Here is a 13709-nt window from a genome sequence, read left to right on the forward strand (position 1 = left end):
ATGCCCCCTGTGGGCCTCCTGCCCTGATCCTGTCCTTTATCACTCCCAGGCGAAGCCCTTGGGGAAGAACTCCCAGGTCAGAGCCGCCTCGGCTGTGGGCTTGGGGCCCTCAGGGAAGGGTGCCGTCCCAGGACCCCCTGGGAAGGCAGCGTCTACAGCCACCTTGGCCCAGGTGGGGAAGCGGGAGGAGGACTCGGAGAGCAGCAGCGAGGAGGAGTCCGACAGCGAGGGGGAGGCGCCAGCCGCCGTTGCCCCAGCCCAGGTGAGGCCCCTGGCTGTCATGCTCTTCTCTCCCCGTCCGTGCTGGGGGCCCCTCTCTCTCTGCACATTATGATTTCATTTGCCCTCTTGGTCTCTGTGTCCCTGCACACAGCCATGCTTTGGGCTCCCTCCCCTGATCTTGTGTGTCTCACTCTAGGCAAAGTCCTCTGGGAAAATCCTCCAGGTCAAATCTGCCACAGGTCCTGCCAAGGGGCCGCCTCAGAAGGCAGGGCCTGCAGCCACCCAGATCAAGGTCGAAAAGTCCAAGGAAGACTCAGAGAGCAGCGAGGAAGAGTCGGACAGTGAGGAGGAGATGCCCGCAGCCATGACTCCAGCCCAGGTGAGGCCTCAGGAGGGGCAACTACAGAGCCTGACCCTGAGCTGCCCCCCACCCCCTCGGCAGCTCCACAGGGAGATCTGGGGAAGGATGGCAGTGGGGCTACCCCGCAGAATAGGTGGGGGCTCTGAATCCAGGATCCGTCTCCAGCTTCTGACTTCTGTGTCCCCTCAGACAAAACCAGCTATAAAAACTCCTCAGCCCAAGGCCTCCCCAAGAAAGGGCACCCCCGTAACTCCCACAAATGCCAAGGTCCCCCCAGTGCGAGTGGGCACACCAGCCCCCTGGAAAGCAGGAGCAGCAACTTCGCCAGCCTGTGCGTCATCCCCAGCTGTGGCCAGGGGTGCCCAGAGGCCAGAGGCAGACTCTTCAAGCAGCGAGGAGTCAGAGAGTGAGGAGGAGAAAGCTCCTGCCACAGCAGCTGGACAGGTGAGGCCAGGTGTGCTTGGCTGACTCAGGGCTGGCCCGTTGGGCTCCTGGGACACACCTCTCTTCCATGTCATTCCAGGTGAAGTCTGTGGGGAAAAACCCCCCAGTGAAAGCTGCCTCAGCACTCACCAAGGCGCCCTCAGGGCCAGGGACCACCCCAGCACTCCCTGGGAAGGCAGGGCCTGCGGTGGCCCAGGTCAAGGCTGAGGCGCACGATGACTCGGGGAGCAGTGAGGAGGAGTCGGACAGTGAGGAGGCGGCAGCGACTCCAGCACAGGTGAGGCCTAGGCGGGGCCAGCCCATCCCACTCACCCACCAGTGCCCAGGATGGGGCTGATGAGGGGCTTGTCTCGGCTGCTGTTGTCCCCGGGTGTGCAGAAGCCTCAGGGGCAGCCTCAGCTCAGCCTCATTCTCCACTTTTGACTCTCTCCTCTGCCCGTCAGAGCTCCAGGGTCTCCTTTGTGGCCTTTTGAGCTTCCACTGCGATTCCTTATGGTTTCCACCAGCTCTGTTGAGTACCCCTTCTGCCAGGTGCTATCCTGCCTGGGGCTTCTGTGGCCTGACCCTCAGGGAGTTCCCAGCCTAGATGGAGGGCATGGACATGCACACAGATTATTTCAGTGTGGTGTGATAGGGTTGAGATAGAGAGTGTGTACCTGGGCCAGCAGAGCATGGCAGTGACAGCCTTTAGGGGTTTTTCAGGAGGGAATGCCTCTTGGAGGAAGTGGCGTCTGAACTGTGGGCTGAAAGAGTTGGACAGTTGAAGTGGAGTGTTCCAGGCAGAGAAACTAGGCTGTGCAAAGGCCAGGGGCTGGGGGAGTGCCTGGCTTGGGTGAGTTGCCCCAAGCAGAGCATTCTGGTGGGTCGCTGGGGGAGATGGTGTGATAGGGGTGAACGGCAGGGGGTTTGGAGCCAGACTGCCTGGGTGGATTCAAGCTCCAGGTTCATGTCCTAGCAAGTGATGTGATCCATCAGGGCCACTGTTTACTCTTCTAAAGTTGGAAATCAACCTCACAGAGCAGAGAATTTAACAAGATCTCGCTTGCCACACCCGCAAGGGTCCTGTGTACAGCAAGCTCTCTCATCCCTCTCCCTGAGGTGGGCCAGACTGCTGTGGAACAGAATCAGGAGTCGTCTCCCAGCCTGGAAGAGCTGGGAGAAGTGAAGATAGCTCACTCCCTGCACTCACCCACCCACTGTTTATTATTTTTAATTGTCAGTCTTTTTTTCAGTAACCACTCAGAGATTAGTCGTTTCTTTTTCCTCTGTACAGAGCGCACATTTCTATGTTTTTGGGGTTTTTTTGCACCCCCCCCCCCCACTGTCAACTTGTGGGACCCACTGTTAACTTGTGAAAGTGAGGTTTCAAACTCTGCATGGGCCCACCTGGAGTCTCAGCTGGTCTGAGCTGGGGTCTCAGCTCAGCAGGCTCCTGTCCCCTTTTTCCAAGCTGCAGACACATTCCAGACCAATGCCTTAAAAGTATCTCATGTGGATGAGGGACCCTGGGGTGTGGGGGATGTCACTTACCAGATGACATCTATGAATGACGCAGGGGCTTTGAGATGCTGCCAAATTCAGTGTGCCAATCACTGAAATATTTGTCTTCCCATCTGAGCCTCCCACCTGTACCATGAGATGGGTGTTCATTTGCTTTGGTTTCTGGAGGAGGAAATGGGAGCTTAGAGCAGTTGTTTGGTGACCTGCTCCAGCTCAGCCAGCCAGTGAGGGTCAGAGCCGGGCCTGTGCCCCAAAAGCATTTGCCTTTCCCACTTCCTGATGACAGATCTTGGCCAAAAGTTTTCCAGCCACAGAAATGGTTATGCTTTTGGGTCTTTCAGGGTAAAAAATAGAGCAGCTAATCTCTGTCTAGTAGCCTGGCCTTATAGGCTGATGCCCTGTCAGAAGATGGTGCTTTTCTTGTCTTCAAGAGGTCTGAAGAGCCTCTGCTAAAACAGGCAGGGCTGGGAGGAGGAGTCTTGTTGACCACCGTCTTTTCTTTGCCTTCATCTGAAGGATGAGGATAATAATTACGCCTCTGTTGTAGGGTTTATCATGAGGAGCAAATGAGATAACACTTGTATAGCCTCACCCTCAAAACGCTGCACACACTGACTGGGTACCATGCTGCTCAGCATTGCTGGGGTCAGAAATGAGTCAGAGTCTCTGATTTGCTCAGACACTCAGCCAGCTCAAAGTAAACCATCCATTTGGGAGTTGAGGTTCAATAAAACAAATTTAGAAAAAAAAAAACAAAGAGGATTGGCTCTGGAAAGCCAAATGTGCCAGAGACTCAGAAAGGAGATGATTCATGATTTAAATGCCATAGGAAGACAACCCTTGGGTGAGAAGGGCAGGAGAGATGTTCTGTCAGTGTTTGATGAATGGCTGGCTAAGTGGTGGGATGCCTTCTGGGCCTGACTTCGTGTTGTATGTTGATCTTATGTCCTGTGACATTGTTACACTTGCTTACCAGTTCTAGTGGCTTTCACAGATTCCTTAGAATTTTCTATATACAGATCACGTTGTCTGCTAATAAGGAGTTTTACTTTTTCTTTCTGATCTAAATGCCTTTTATTTCTTTTTCTTGCCTTATTGCACTGGCTAGAACCTCCAGTACAGTGCTGAATATTAGTGGTGGGAGCAGACACCCTTGCCTTGTTTCTCACCTTAGGGGTAAAGCATTCAGTCTTTCACTGTTGAGTATGTTACCTGTAGGTTTTTCATAGATGCCCTTTATCAGGTTGAGGAAATTTCCTTCTATTCCTAGTTTTTTGAGAGTTCTTATCATGAATTGGAGTTGGATTTTTGTCAAATGCTTTTTCTCTATTGAGGTGATCTTATGTTTTTCCCCTTTGTTTTATTAATATGATATATTGCTTTAGTTGATTTTCAGGTATTAAATCAACTTTTCATTCCTGGAATAAATCTCACTTGGTCATGGTGTATACTCCTTTTATTTGTTGCTGGATTTGGTTTGTGAATCATTTGTTAAGGATTTTTGTGTCTGTGTTAATTAGGAATATTGGTCTGTAGTTTTCCTGTGACGGCTTTGTCTGGCTTTCTTATCAGGTGATACTGGCCTCGTAAGATGAGTTGGCCTCATAAGACTCAACTTTCTGAGAGTTTGTGTTGGATTGGTAGTATTTCTTTCTTTATAAAATTCACCAGTGAAGCCATCTGGGTCTGGGCTGTTTTGTTGGAGGGGGGGATTTTTAATTACTGAATAATTTCTTTAATTGATATTGGTCTATCCAGGGTTTTTTTCTTCCTGAGTCAGTTTATATTTTGTGCCTTTTAATAATTTTGTGCACAGTTAATAATTTGTGGCTTCCTAGAAACTTGTCTCTTTTCTTCTCAGTTGTCTTATTTGTTGGCATAAATTTGTTTATAATATTCTCTTATAATCCTTTTAATTTCCATAGAGTCTATAGTGATGTCCTGCTTTCTTTCCTAATTTTTGGGAATTTGTGTCTTCTGTCTCATATCTTGGTCAGGCTAGCTAAAGACTTATTAATTTTGTTCTTTTCAGAGAAAGAGTTTTTGATTTCATTGATTTTTCTCTATCATTTTCATGTTTTCTATTCCATTAATTTCCACTCTGATCCTTATTATTCCTTCTTTTATTTTGGGTTTGATTTGCTCTTCTTTTTCTAGCTTCTTAAGGTGGAATCCTAAATTTTTAATTTTAGCTCTTTCTGGCATAAGTATTTAAAGCTGTACATTTCCCTCTAAGGACTCGTTAGCTTTGTCCCATGAAGTTTGAAATGTATTTTTTATTTTATTCTTTGAACTGTGGGTTATTTAGAAGTGAGTTAATTCCTAAATATCTGGGATTATGCAGATTTTTTTTTAAATTTCTCATTGTGGCTGGAGAACATAATTTGTATGATTTCAGTCCTTTTAAATTTATTGAGATTTGTTAGGTCAACTTACTCTTAGTGTCTTTTATTTTATTTTCATAAGTCTACGTAAAGACCTTCCCCTCCAGATGACTTGAGTTCTGTGCTCATAAACACCTTGGCCTTGGTCATACACAGTCTACGCTTTAGAGGATTTTCTTTCCTGAAGTCCTGACTCTGAATGTCACTTGGTCTCATGGATGAGGGAAGCTGGGGCCTAGGGGATGTCACTGATCAGGTGACATCTATGAATGAGGCAGGGGCCTTGAGATGATGCCAAATTCCTCATGCTATTTCACATTAGCAAGGCTTGTTGCCACACTCCTGTCAAGGATCTCGCTGTCGAGGATTTTGCTCTTTGTTGCTCTCGTTTCTCTAGGTCTACATTTGCTGGGGCCCCTGACAGGCTTTTTGGGGATTCCTTGGATACCAGTTAAGATTAGGTCAAGCTGAATAAAACTTCAAACAACAATGGTTTTCTGTCTCGTTCTGCCATCCTGAGTACTTGTCTCCCACCTCATAGACTAATATGGCTGCTTGAGCTCCAGCTATTACCTCAGCATTCTAACCAACAGGGAGGATGAAGACACATGGTACCTACATGTGTAAGAAAGTCAAATGTATATTCGACTTACTTTTTCATTAACCAGAAGTTAATCACATGGCCACTTAGCTGGCCTGGAGAAAGGGAGCCTGGAGAACACCTTTGCTCTGGGTAATCTTGTGCTTAGCTAACACTAAGAAAAGTGCTCACAATAGTGAGTTTATTTGAGTGCTTATTATGTGCCAGGCACTGTGTTAAACACTGTGAATCTCCCATTTAATCCTCACAATAACCCTGTGGATGGGCCTTATTATTATTCCCATTTTGCAGAGGAGGAAACTGAGACCCAGTGACATGAAATGATTTGCCCAGGTTCACACAGCTATTAAATGGAGGATCCAGAATCCAAACTCAAGCATCTGAATCCAGAATTGGCATTCTTGGCTGACTGATGTACTGCAGCTCACCTTCTTCCTTCTGGAATTCTGTTTTCTCCTTCCAGGTGAAGGCCTCAGTGAAAACTCCTCAAACCAAAGCCAGCCCAGCTTCTGCCAGAGCGGCTTCAGCCAAAGGGGCAGCGTCAGCTCCCGGAAAAGTGGTCACTGCAGCTGCTCAAGCCAAACAGGGGTCCCCAGCCAAGGCAAGTGGGGCCAGAAGCCACAGGAGGTGCCAGGGGTGGGGTGGAGAGGAAGACCAAGCAGTGGCCCCTGCCCAGGCAGGAGCAGCCTCCCGGCACTCACACCGTGGGTGGGGCTTAACCTAAAAGGACCCGTGCTGGCCCTTCCTCCCCAATACTGTTACCTCCTCGTGATTCAGGTGAAGCCACCAGCAAGAACCCCCCAGAGCCGTGCCATCTCGGGGAGGGGCCAGGTGGCTGTGCCAGCTGGGGGAAAGGCAGTGGCCGCAGCAGCCCAGGCCCAGCCAGGGCCAGTCAGGGGCCCAGAGGAGGACTCGGAGAGCAGTGAGCAAGAGTCGGACAGTGAGGGGGAGGCGCCTGCTCAGGTGAGGCCCCCGGGGGAGGGGTTTTGGGGGGTGGAGAGCAGCCCTGTGCCGTCCCTCTGGGCTCCTTTCCCTAATTGTGTTTCTGTCACTCCAGGCAAAGCCCTCAGGGAAGACCCCCCAGGTCAGAACTGCTTCAGCCCCCACTAAGGGGTCCCCCAAGAAAGGGGCCGCCCCAGCACCCCCTGGGAGGACAGGACCCACAGCCACCCAGGTGGGGAAGCAGGAGGAGGACTCGGAGAGCAGCAGCGAGGAGGAGTCAGACAGTGAGAGGGACGCGCCTGCTCAGGTGAGGCCTGGGGAGGGTGGAGAGCAGCCTTCTGGGGTCCTTCAGGGCTCTCTTCCCTAATTCTGTTTGTCTCACTCCAGGCGAAGCCCTCAGGGAAGACTCCTCAGGTCAGAACTGCCTCAGCCCCCACCAAAGGGTCCCCCAAGAAAGGGGCAGCCCCAGCACCCCCTGGGAAGACAGGACCCGCAGCCACCGGACCCACAGCCACCCCAGCAGGGAAGCGGGAGGAGGATTTGGAGAGCAGTGAGGAAGAGTCGGACAGCGAGGGGGAGGCACCTGCTCAGGTGAGGCCTGGGGAGGGTGGAGAGCAGCCCTCTGCCGTCCCTCTGGCTCCCTTCCATAATTCTGTTTGTCTCATGCCAGGCAAAGCCCTCAGGGAAGATCCCCCAGGTCAGAACTGCCTCAGCCCCCACCAAGGGGTCCCCCAAGAAAGGGATTGCCCTAGCACCCCCTGGGAAGACGGGACCCACAGCCACCGGACCCACAGCCACTCAGGCAGGGAAGCGAGAGGAGGACTCGGAGAGCAGCAGCGAGGAGTCAGACAGTGAGGGGGACGCGCCTGCTCAGGTGAGGCCTGGGGAGGGTGGAGAGCAGCCCTGTGCCGTCCCTCTGGCTCTCTTCCCTAATTCTGTTGGTCTCACTCCAGGTGAAGCCCTCAGGGAAGACTCCCCAGGTCAGAACTGCCTCAGCCCCCACCAAGGGGTCCCCCAAGAAAGAGGTTGCCCCCGCACCCCCTGGGAAGACGGGATCCACAGCCACCCAGGCGGGGAAGCAGGAGGAAGAATCAGAGAGCAGCAGCGAGGAAGAGTCAGACAGCAAGGGGGCAGTGCCAGCAGCTGTGACACCAGCCCAGGTGAGGCCTAATGAGGAAGATGCTACGGTGCCAGGCTTCTGAGCCACTGCCACCCACTTCTTGGTCAGAACTTAGGTTCAGGGCCAGGTGAGGAAGGAAGACCAGATTAAGACTCTGACTCCAGGATCGTTTCCCCCAGCTGCTGTCTTCCATGTCTCCTTAGGTGAAACCTGCTTAAAAATCCCCCAAACCAAGGCCTCCCCGATGAAAGATGTTCTGGACACTCCCATATCTACCAAGGGCTCCGTAACACGAGTGGACGCAACAGCCCCATGGGAGGCTAGGCTGGCAACTAGGCAAGTGAGGCTACGAATCCAAAGATGTCACAGTCAGAGAGTCATGAGGAGGCTTGGGCTGTGATGCAGGTACCATGAGGCCCTGGGGAGCTGGAGGAAGTCACATCCCTTGCCTGGGCCCTCATGTAGGCATGTGCATCTCGCCAGGGAGGGCTTGTGTAGCTTAGTATGGGGAGTGGGGAGAGAGAAGGACTGAGGAACTGACTTGCATCTGGACGATTTTCCCTTGGCTTGCAGAAGGCAGTAGGAGTGGCTATGTCCTGCAGAAGTTCACAGTGACAAACTCCAGGACTTACCGGGCTCAGAAATGTGATGGAAATGATTGACATAGGTCTGGTGGAGGTGTCAGATGGCAGCTGACATTGAGCCTTGGTGTCAGGAGAGATAGTAAGGAGCAGTGACAGGTAGGGCTGACTGGAGAGCCCCTGCCCCATCTAGGAGGACATCCCTGTCAGCTCCAGCCAGTTGTCACCTTGTGGAAATGTACCCTCTGTGTGGCCAGACCTTCCATTTCTTAAGGGAACTGGAACTCCCTGTGCCAGGCTATGCTCCGCCCCCTCTTGGCTTTCTGTTCTCTTCATGAGTAAAACAAGCACTAAGAAGTCTGCTGGTGTCCCTAGCAATAACCACTGCCTTCAGTGCGCCAGACCAACCAGTGAGCCCTCTGTCTCGCTGATAGAGAAAGGGATGAAAGACATTGGCCCTGTCCTCAAGAGCTTATAGTCTGTAGGGCAAGACGAGGTGACTGGATTATTGGAAAATATTCCGGTAGTTCTGTCTGATGAAGCTGGGAGAACAGGTCTCTGAGAGGCCAGAAGAAGAGATGATTGAGCTGAGCTTGAAGGAAGACCAGAGGTTCACCAGGCACAGAAGTGGGGACAGGCACCCAGGGGGGCAAAGTGTATGCAAAGAGGAGGGGAGGTGAAGTCAGGTGGGTTCAGCAAAGGCCAGCCGGCCCGTAGGCGACAGTCACTTCTAGTCGCTTGTTACCAGTAACATTTATGGGGGCCTAAATGCCAGACTCAGACACAAGGGCCCCAGCTGTGTGTTGGACTGTGCAGCATTTTTTTTTTTTCTTTAAGTTTTAAATGGGTTACTATATCAGGATGTCCTAATCTGCGGGAGAAAACCTGATTCACAAGAGCTTAGATAGGAAGGGGATTGGTTATCTCACAGTGCATGAAATTTCAGGGCAAGGCTGCTGTAAAGGTGATTCTTTCAGCTCAGCATCATTGGTGACCCAGATTTCTTCCGTCTCTATGTTCTGCCTGCCTCATTGTCACAGCAGTGTTGCAGCATCTCCTAAAGAGCTACAAAATCCCCCAGCTGACTTCCCTTCCCCTTGTCTCCTTGTCCAGATCTAAGGCATTGCTCCTTCTGCTTCCCTCCCCTGCACCCAAAAAAAGCCACTCACTGATGCGGGGCCTGCAATTCCCGTGATTAGCTGGGAGAAGGAGCCACCCTCCCCAAAGCCTGCTGTGGGGGCCACCAGAACAGAGTCACGGTTGTGTTAGCAAGGAAGACACGGAGATGTGGCTGTTGCAGTGTGTGTTGTAGTTGACCCATTTAAAAATTGGGAAATAACACACACAAATCAGGATCTTCTAGCTTCTCTTGAGAAACTGGAGGCCCCAGCGACCTAGGTCTCACTTTTCTGACTGGTTTGAGTAGTGAAAGGTGAGGCCTTCACACCAGTGGAGGTGCCCCCTGCCCCTGTCCCTGCCCTGGGCAATGCTGAGCTGGTCACCACTGGCGCCTGCTACGCACTGCTTGCTGGGTCCTGCTCCATCTCTGGCCTCCCGACTGCAGTTCCCACCCAGCCAGCTCCCCTTGTGCTGGCACGAGGGGATGGCAGCCATCCGAACATTTTAGTCAGCTCCTGCTTTTCGCCAGAGGTGTTATAGCCGGATGTGAGCTGTGCTGGGGCCACTGGCTCACCCCTGCAACCTTGTCCCAGGCTGCTGTCACCTCTCGTTCAGACGCCTGGCCAGTAGCAGCCCAGCCGTCAGGTTTTAGTGGTGTCTGACTCAGACATCCCTTTCAAGTTCAGAGTGAGCTCTGGCAGGAGGATGAGCAGAGTGGAGGCTGGTGTTTCCAGTGGCTGTGGAGCATGCCAGGCCGGCAGCTGTCCGCCCGCCGTGTGTGGGTGTAGGAAGGGCCTGTGCTGCCTTCCCTGGAGCGCCAGCGTGTGCAAGGGGCATTGCTTGCTGTCCGTGGTTTCCCACCCCTAGCCCCTCAGTCGTGCTCCCCCTCAGCTAACACTCCCTCTCCCCCATTATGTGCTTGTCCCCTCAGAAGGAAGGTAACTCCCAAACTGTCCGAAGCAAGACCCTGGCCCCAGTACTCCCGGAGAAGAAGGCAGAGTCGTCGTCAGAGAGCAGTGACGAGGAGCTGCCGGCAAGCCAGGTAGGCCGTGCCTTGTCTCTGAGACGCTGCAGGCTCAGAGCTGGGCAGGCAGGTGGGCGGGCCTCTGCGGGGGAGAGCGGGGCAAGGGCAGATCTTTCCCACTGAAACAGCACTTCACAGTTCCCAGAGCTCTTTCCTCCATTTTGACACATTCATCTTCACAATAACCCCGTGAGGTAGGCAGCAGAGCATCATTGAATATCCAGGCCTCAGAGCTGGATGCTGTAGGGTCATAGGCCAGCTGTCCCATCTGCCAGCTCCATGACCCCGGGCACGCCTTAACCATTCTGTAGAACAGGCAGGGTAATCGTCCTCCCCTCTGCGTCTGTGCACTGGCACAGTGTGCTCCCTGACAGGGAGCGCTGCAGGAGGGCGCGTGATGTTGCCCATTCGACGTCAGGAATCAAGGCCCAGTGAGTTGAAGTGATTTCCGCAAATTCTCATGACCCGTAAGAAGCCAAGGAAGGGGTGCACACTCGTCCCCTGGCCCCTTGTGTATCTCTGCTCCCTGTTTGGGCCTGGGCGCCTTCTCTGCAGGGCTCATGGGAATCCCGTGGGCCTGGCCCAAGACCTCACTCGAGCACCTGTGGCACATCTCCACATGCTCTACTGCCCCAGGTGGCGCCCCCGAGGGCAGGACCAGGCCCACCTTGTCTCCCAAGTCTGCTGGGCTGGTATGCAAGTTTCTGTGTGAACCCCAGGCCTTTCCTGAAGACAGCACTGCCCTATTTCCTCCTCTAGCCCCAAGCTCCTAGAAGCTTCTGCCAGGCTTGTCACAGATGCTGGAGTCCTGCAACTCCCATACCAGTGGGGTCTCCTTAACCATTTCCCCTTACATATCATACTACATGCTAATCAATCCATCATTAAGGTCAGATGCTGCTTGCACACCCCCAGTGATGGGGTGCTCACTGCCTTTCAATAACACAGGTTGCAAAAGTAATGATGAACAGCTACAACTAACATGATTGGTCACTTCCTGTGTGCCAGGCTTTGTGCTTAGCTCCATACTTGCATTATTCTCTTTAATCCCACAACAGCCCTGTCGGGGTGGGTCCTTCTGTTACTCCCATTTTAAGGAGGAAGGAATGAGGCTCAGAGAAGTTGAGTAAACTGTTCCGGTATCACATGGCTGGTAACAAGTGGGCAGACCTGGTGTTTGAACCCAGGCTGTCTGCACTCCACCCCACCCCCTGGTACTGCCCCAACACTCCCCTGCGGGGAAGGAGGCAGGCAGGGCCCCGGCATTGCCCGCTGGCTCTGTGGAGCCTCCTCTGAGCAGGATCTAAACAGCTGGGAAGGAGGGGGCCGCTTCACCCTTCTCTGCGGGGGCGGACTAACACAATTAAAATGAACATCACGCTTAAACTGAACCGTTTAATTGGTACGTTAGTCCTAAAGGAGTCCCTATTAAAAAAAGAAGAAGAGAAAAAAGTCAGCAGTTTGTGCATTCCCCTGGGAGGGTTCAGGGAAGACAGCACGGCCTGGGGAAGCTGCAGCTTCCTCCAAAGAGGGGATTTTCAGCTCCTTAATACCCAACTCGCTGATTATGATGATTATCGTTATTATGCATTTATCAAGCACTTCTCTATTGACAAGTTTCGTTCTGTTTTTATTATTAGCCCATCATTGGGGGAGAGGGACCGATGCCAGGGTAGTGGGCAGAGCCCCAGGCGGGGAGGCGGAGAGAGGACTGTGGCTCCATTCCCAAGCCCCCTCACTGTGCCTCAGTCTCCCCACAGTCTGCCCCTCGCCCTCACTCCCCTCAGTTGCCCACAGGGAAGGGGCCCACTCTCTTGCTCTAAGAGAGACTTCAGGATGGTGGTCTGTGGCTCAGCCCTGTTGTGCTGGGGCCTGGCGTAGGTACCAAAGTGAAAAGACATAGGTACCCTGCTCTCAGAGTTGCAGGTAGAAGCAGAGAGAAGGGAGACCTGTAAGAAACCAAGTTAAGGTGTCACCTCAGAGGCCTCACATGGTTGGTCCTGGAAGGAGCTCCTCTTTAGTGCCTGAAGAACTGACTTCCAGGCCTGCACCATCCAGGCCACATCCCCAGAGAGTGGGGTTTCTTAGTTCCCTGGGGTGGAGCGAGCGCTGGATCTGTTAACCAGCCTCCAGGCAGTTCTGAGAGAGGCTCTTGAAGAGCTGCCCTCCGAGCTCCGCCACCTCACATTCCTTTGTGGCTGTGATCCTTCCCTGGGGTCGGCAGCCTGGGCTACTCAGCCCCCCGCCTCTACTCTGCCCCAGACTAGAGTGAGGGTTCAGTTGTGATGAGGTCGGCTGTGATGGGGGTGGGGGGCACTGCCCAGAGGCTCCCCAGTTTGGTCCTGCAGGAGGACATCAGAGCCTGCAGGAGGAAGGGAGTCCCTGCATTCCCTCTGGGTCCTTACTGCCCAGCACCTCCAGGGAGGCACAGCCAGATGTTCAGGCTGCTGCAGCTGCCAATGAACCTAGTCAAACCAACCCCAGAAGGAAGGCCTCGTCGGCCTCATGTGTACTGTGCTGTGCGTACCAGAGCACATCAGAGCCCTCCAGTGAATGCCCTGGCTGGGATTACTAACAGCCCTTTCAGCAGGTGGGAAACAGGCTCACAAAGCTCAGGCTCAACCACACAGCGAGGTCGTGGCAGAGGTGGGGTCAGAAGCAGGGCTTGGACATGGCCCTCCTTGTGCCCCTGCCCTCCACAGCCCAGCGCCCTGCACCCGCGCAGCCCAGCGCCCTGCACCCGCGCAGCCCAGAGGCCAGGGCGGGCAGTGTGGGCAGGTGGAACAAGGAGGAGGCGGAGGCTCTTGCTGTGGAGCTGCTTTTAACATCCCAGACGCTATTGTTTGCCTCGGTGGGTTCGTTGCCTCTCTTCATCCCCGACAATCTGTTCCTCTGTCTTCTCGCATATATATAGATCCCCCCTCCTTCAACTGTAAACCTTCTCCCACTTTCCATCCTTCTCTCTTTCATCATGTGGGAAGGAAGGCTCTGGAAGTGGCAGATCAGAGCAGCCGCGGGGGAGGCTGTTGGCAGGAGTAGGAAGGGCCCCAGCCCGGCAGAGCTTCCCTCCTCGGTGGGCACCTTTCTGCTCCGCTCTTCCCTTCACCTCTCCCATGGCACCCTGAGGCCGGGTGTGGAGTCACGGAAGAGACCTGGGTCCCAGACGTGACCTCAGGCAGCTCCCTCCTGCTGCCCTGCGACCCTGCCACTGGCCAGAGAGGGAGCAGGACTCGGGCCAGACCTGACATGTGGGAATGGAAAGCCGACTCCTCCAGCTCCCTGGGTCATGGCTGCGTGTGCTCTCAGGGGGCCCTCACATGCAGTGGGCATATTCACCAGAGCTGCGGTTCCCAAACTGGTCCGCAGAATACCAGGACGCTGCTGCTTTCTTTCTCTTTTAAAGTCTTGTTG

General features: G+C 53.5%; 1 protein-coding gene across 3 annotated transcripts in view; it reads left to right on the forward strand.

The window, feature by feature from the left end:
• TCOF1 (treacle ribosome biogenesis factor 1) overlaps nt 1–13709 on the forward strand; it is a 41303-nt gene that overhangs the window by 15125 nt on the left and 12469 nt on the right. For 2 of the 3 annotated variants that reach the window (XM_058544073.1, XM_058544092.1), the window contains exons 10-20: nt 50–262; nt 419–601; nt 773–1027; nt 1107–1304; nt 5976–6113; nt 6290–6475; nt 6570–6761; nt 6842–7045; nt 7125–7328; nt 7408–7614; nt 10206–10316. In XM_058544073.1, the coding sequence (XP_058400056.1) occupies nt 50–262; nt 419–601; nt 773–1027; nt 1107–1304; nt 5976–6113; nt 6290–6475; nt 6570–6761; nt 6842–7045; nt 7125–7328; nt 7408–7614; nt 10206–10316 (2091 nt within the window). The remainder of the gene's footprint in view (nt 1–49; nt 263–418; nt 602–772; nt 1028–1106; nt 1305–5975; nt 6114–6289; nt 6476–6569; nt 6762–6841; nt 7046–7124; nt 7329–7407; nt 7615–10205; nt 10317–13709) is intronic. The other variant, XM_058544082.1, reaches the window with a different exon arrangement.

This window comes from Diceros bicornis, chromosome 1, assembly GCF_020826845.1.
Source record: "Diceros bicornis minor isolate mBicDic1 chromosome 1, mDicBic1.mat.cur, whole genome shotgun sequence".
Lineage (NCBI taxonomy): Eukaryota > Metazoa > Chordata > Mammalia > Perissodactyla > Rhinocerotidae > Diceros > Diceros bicornis.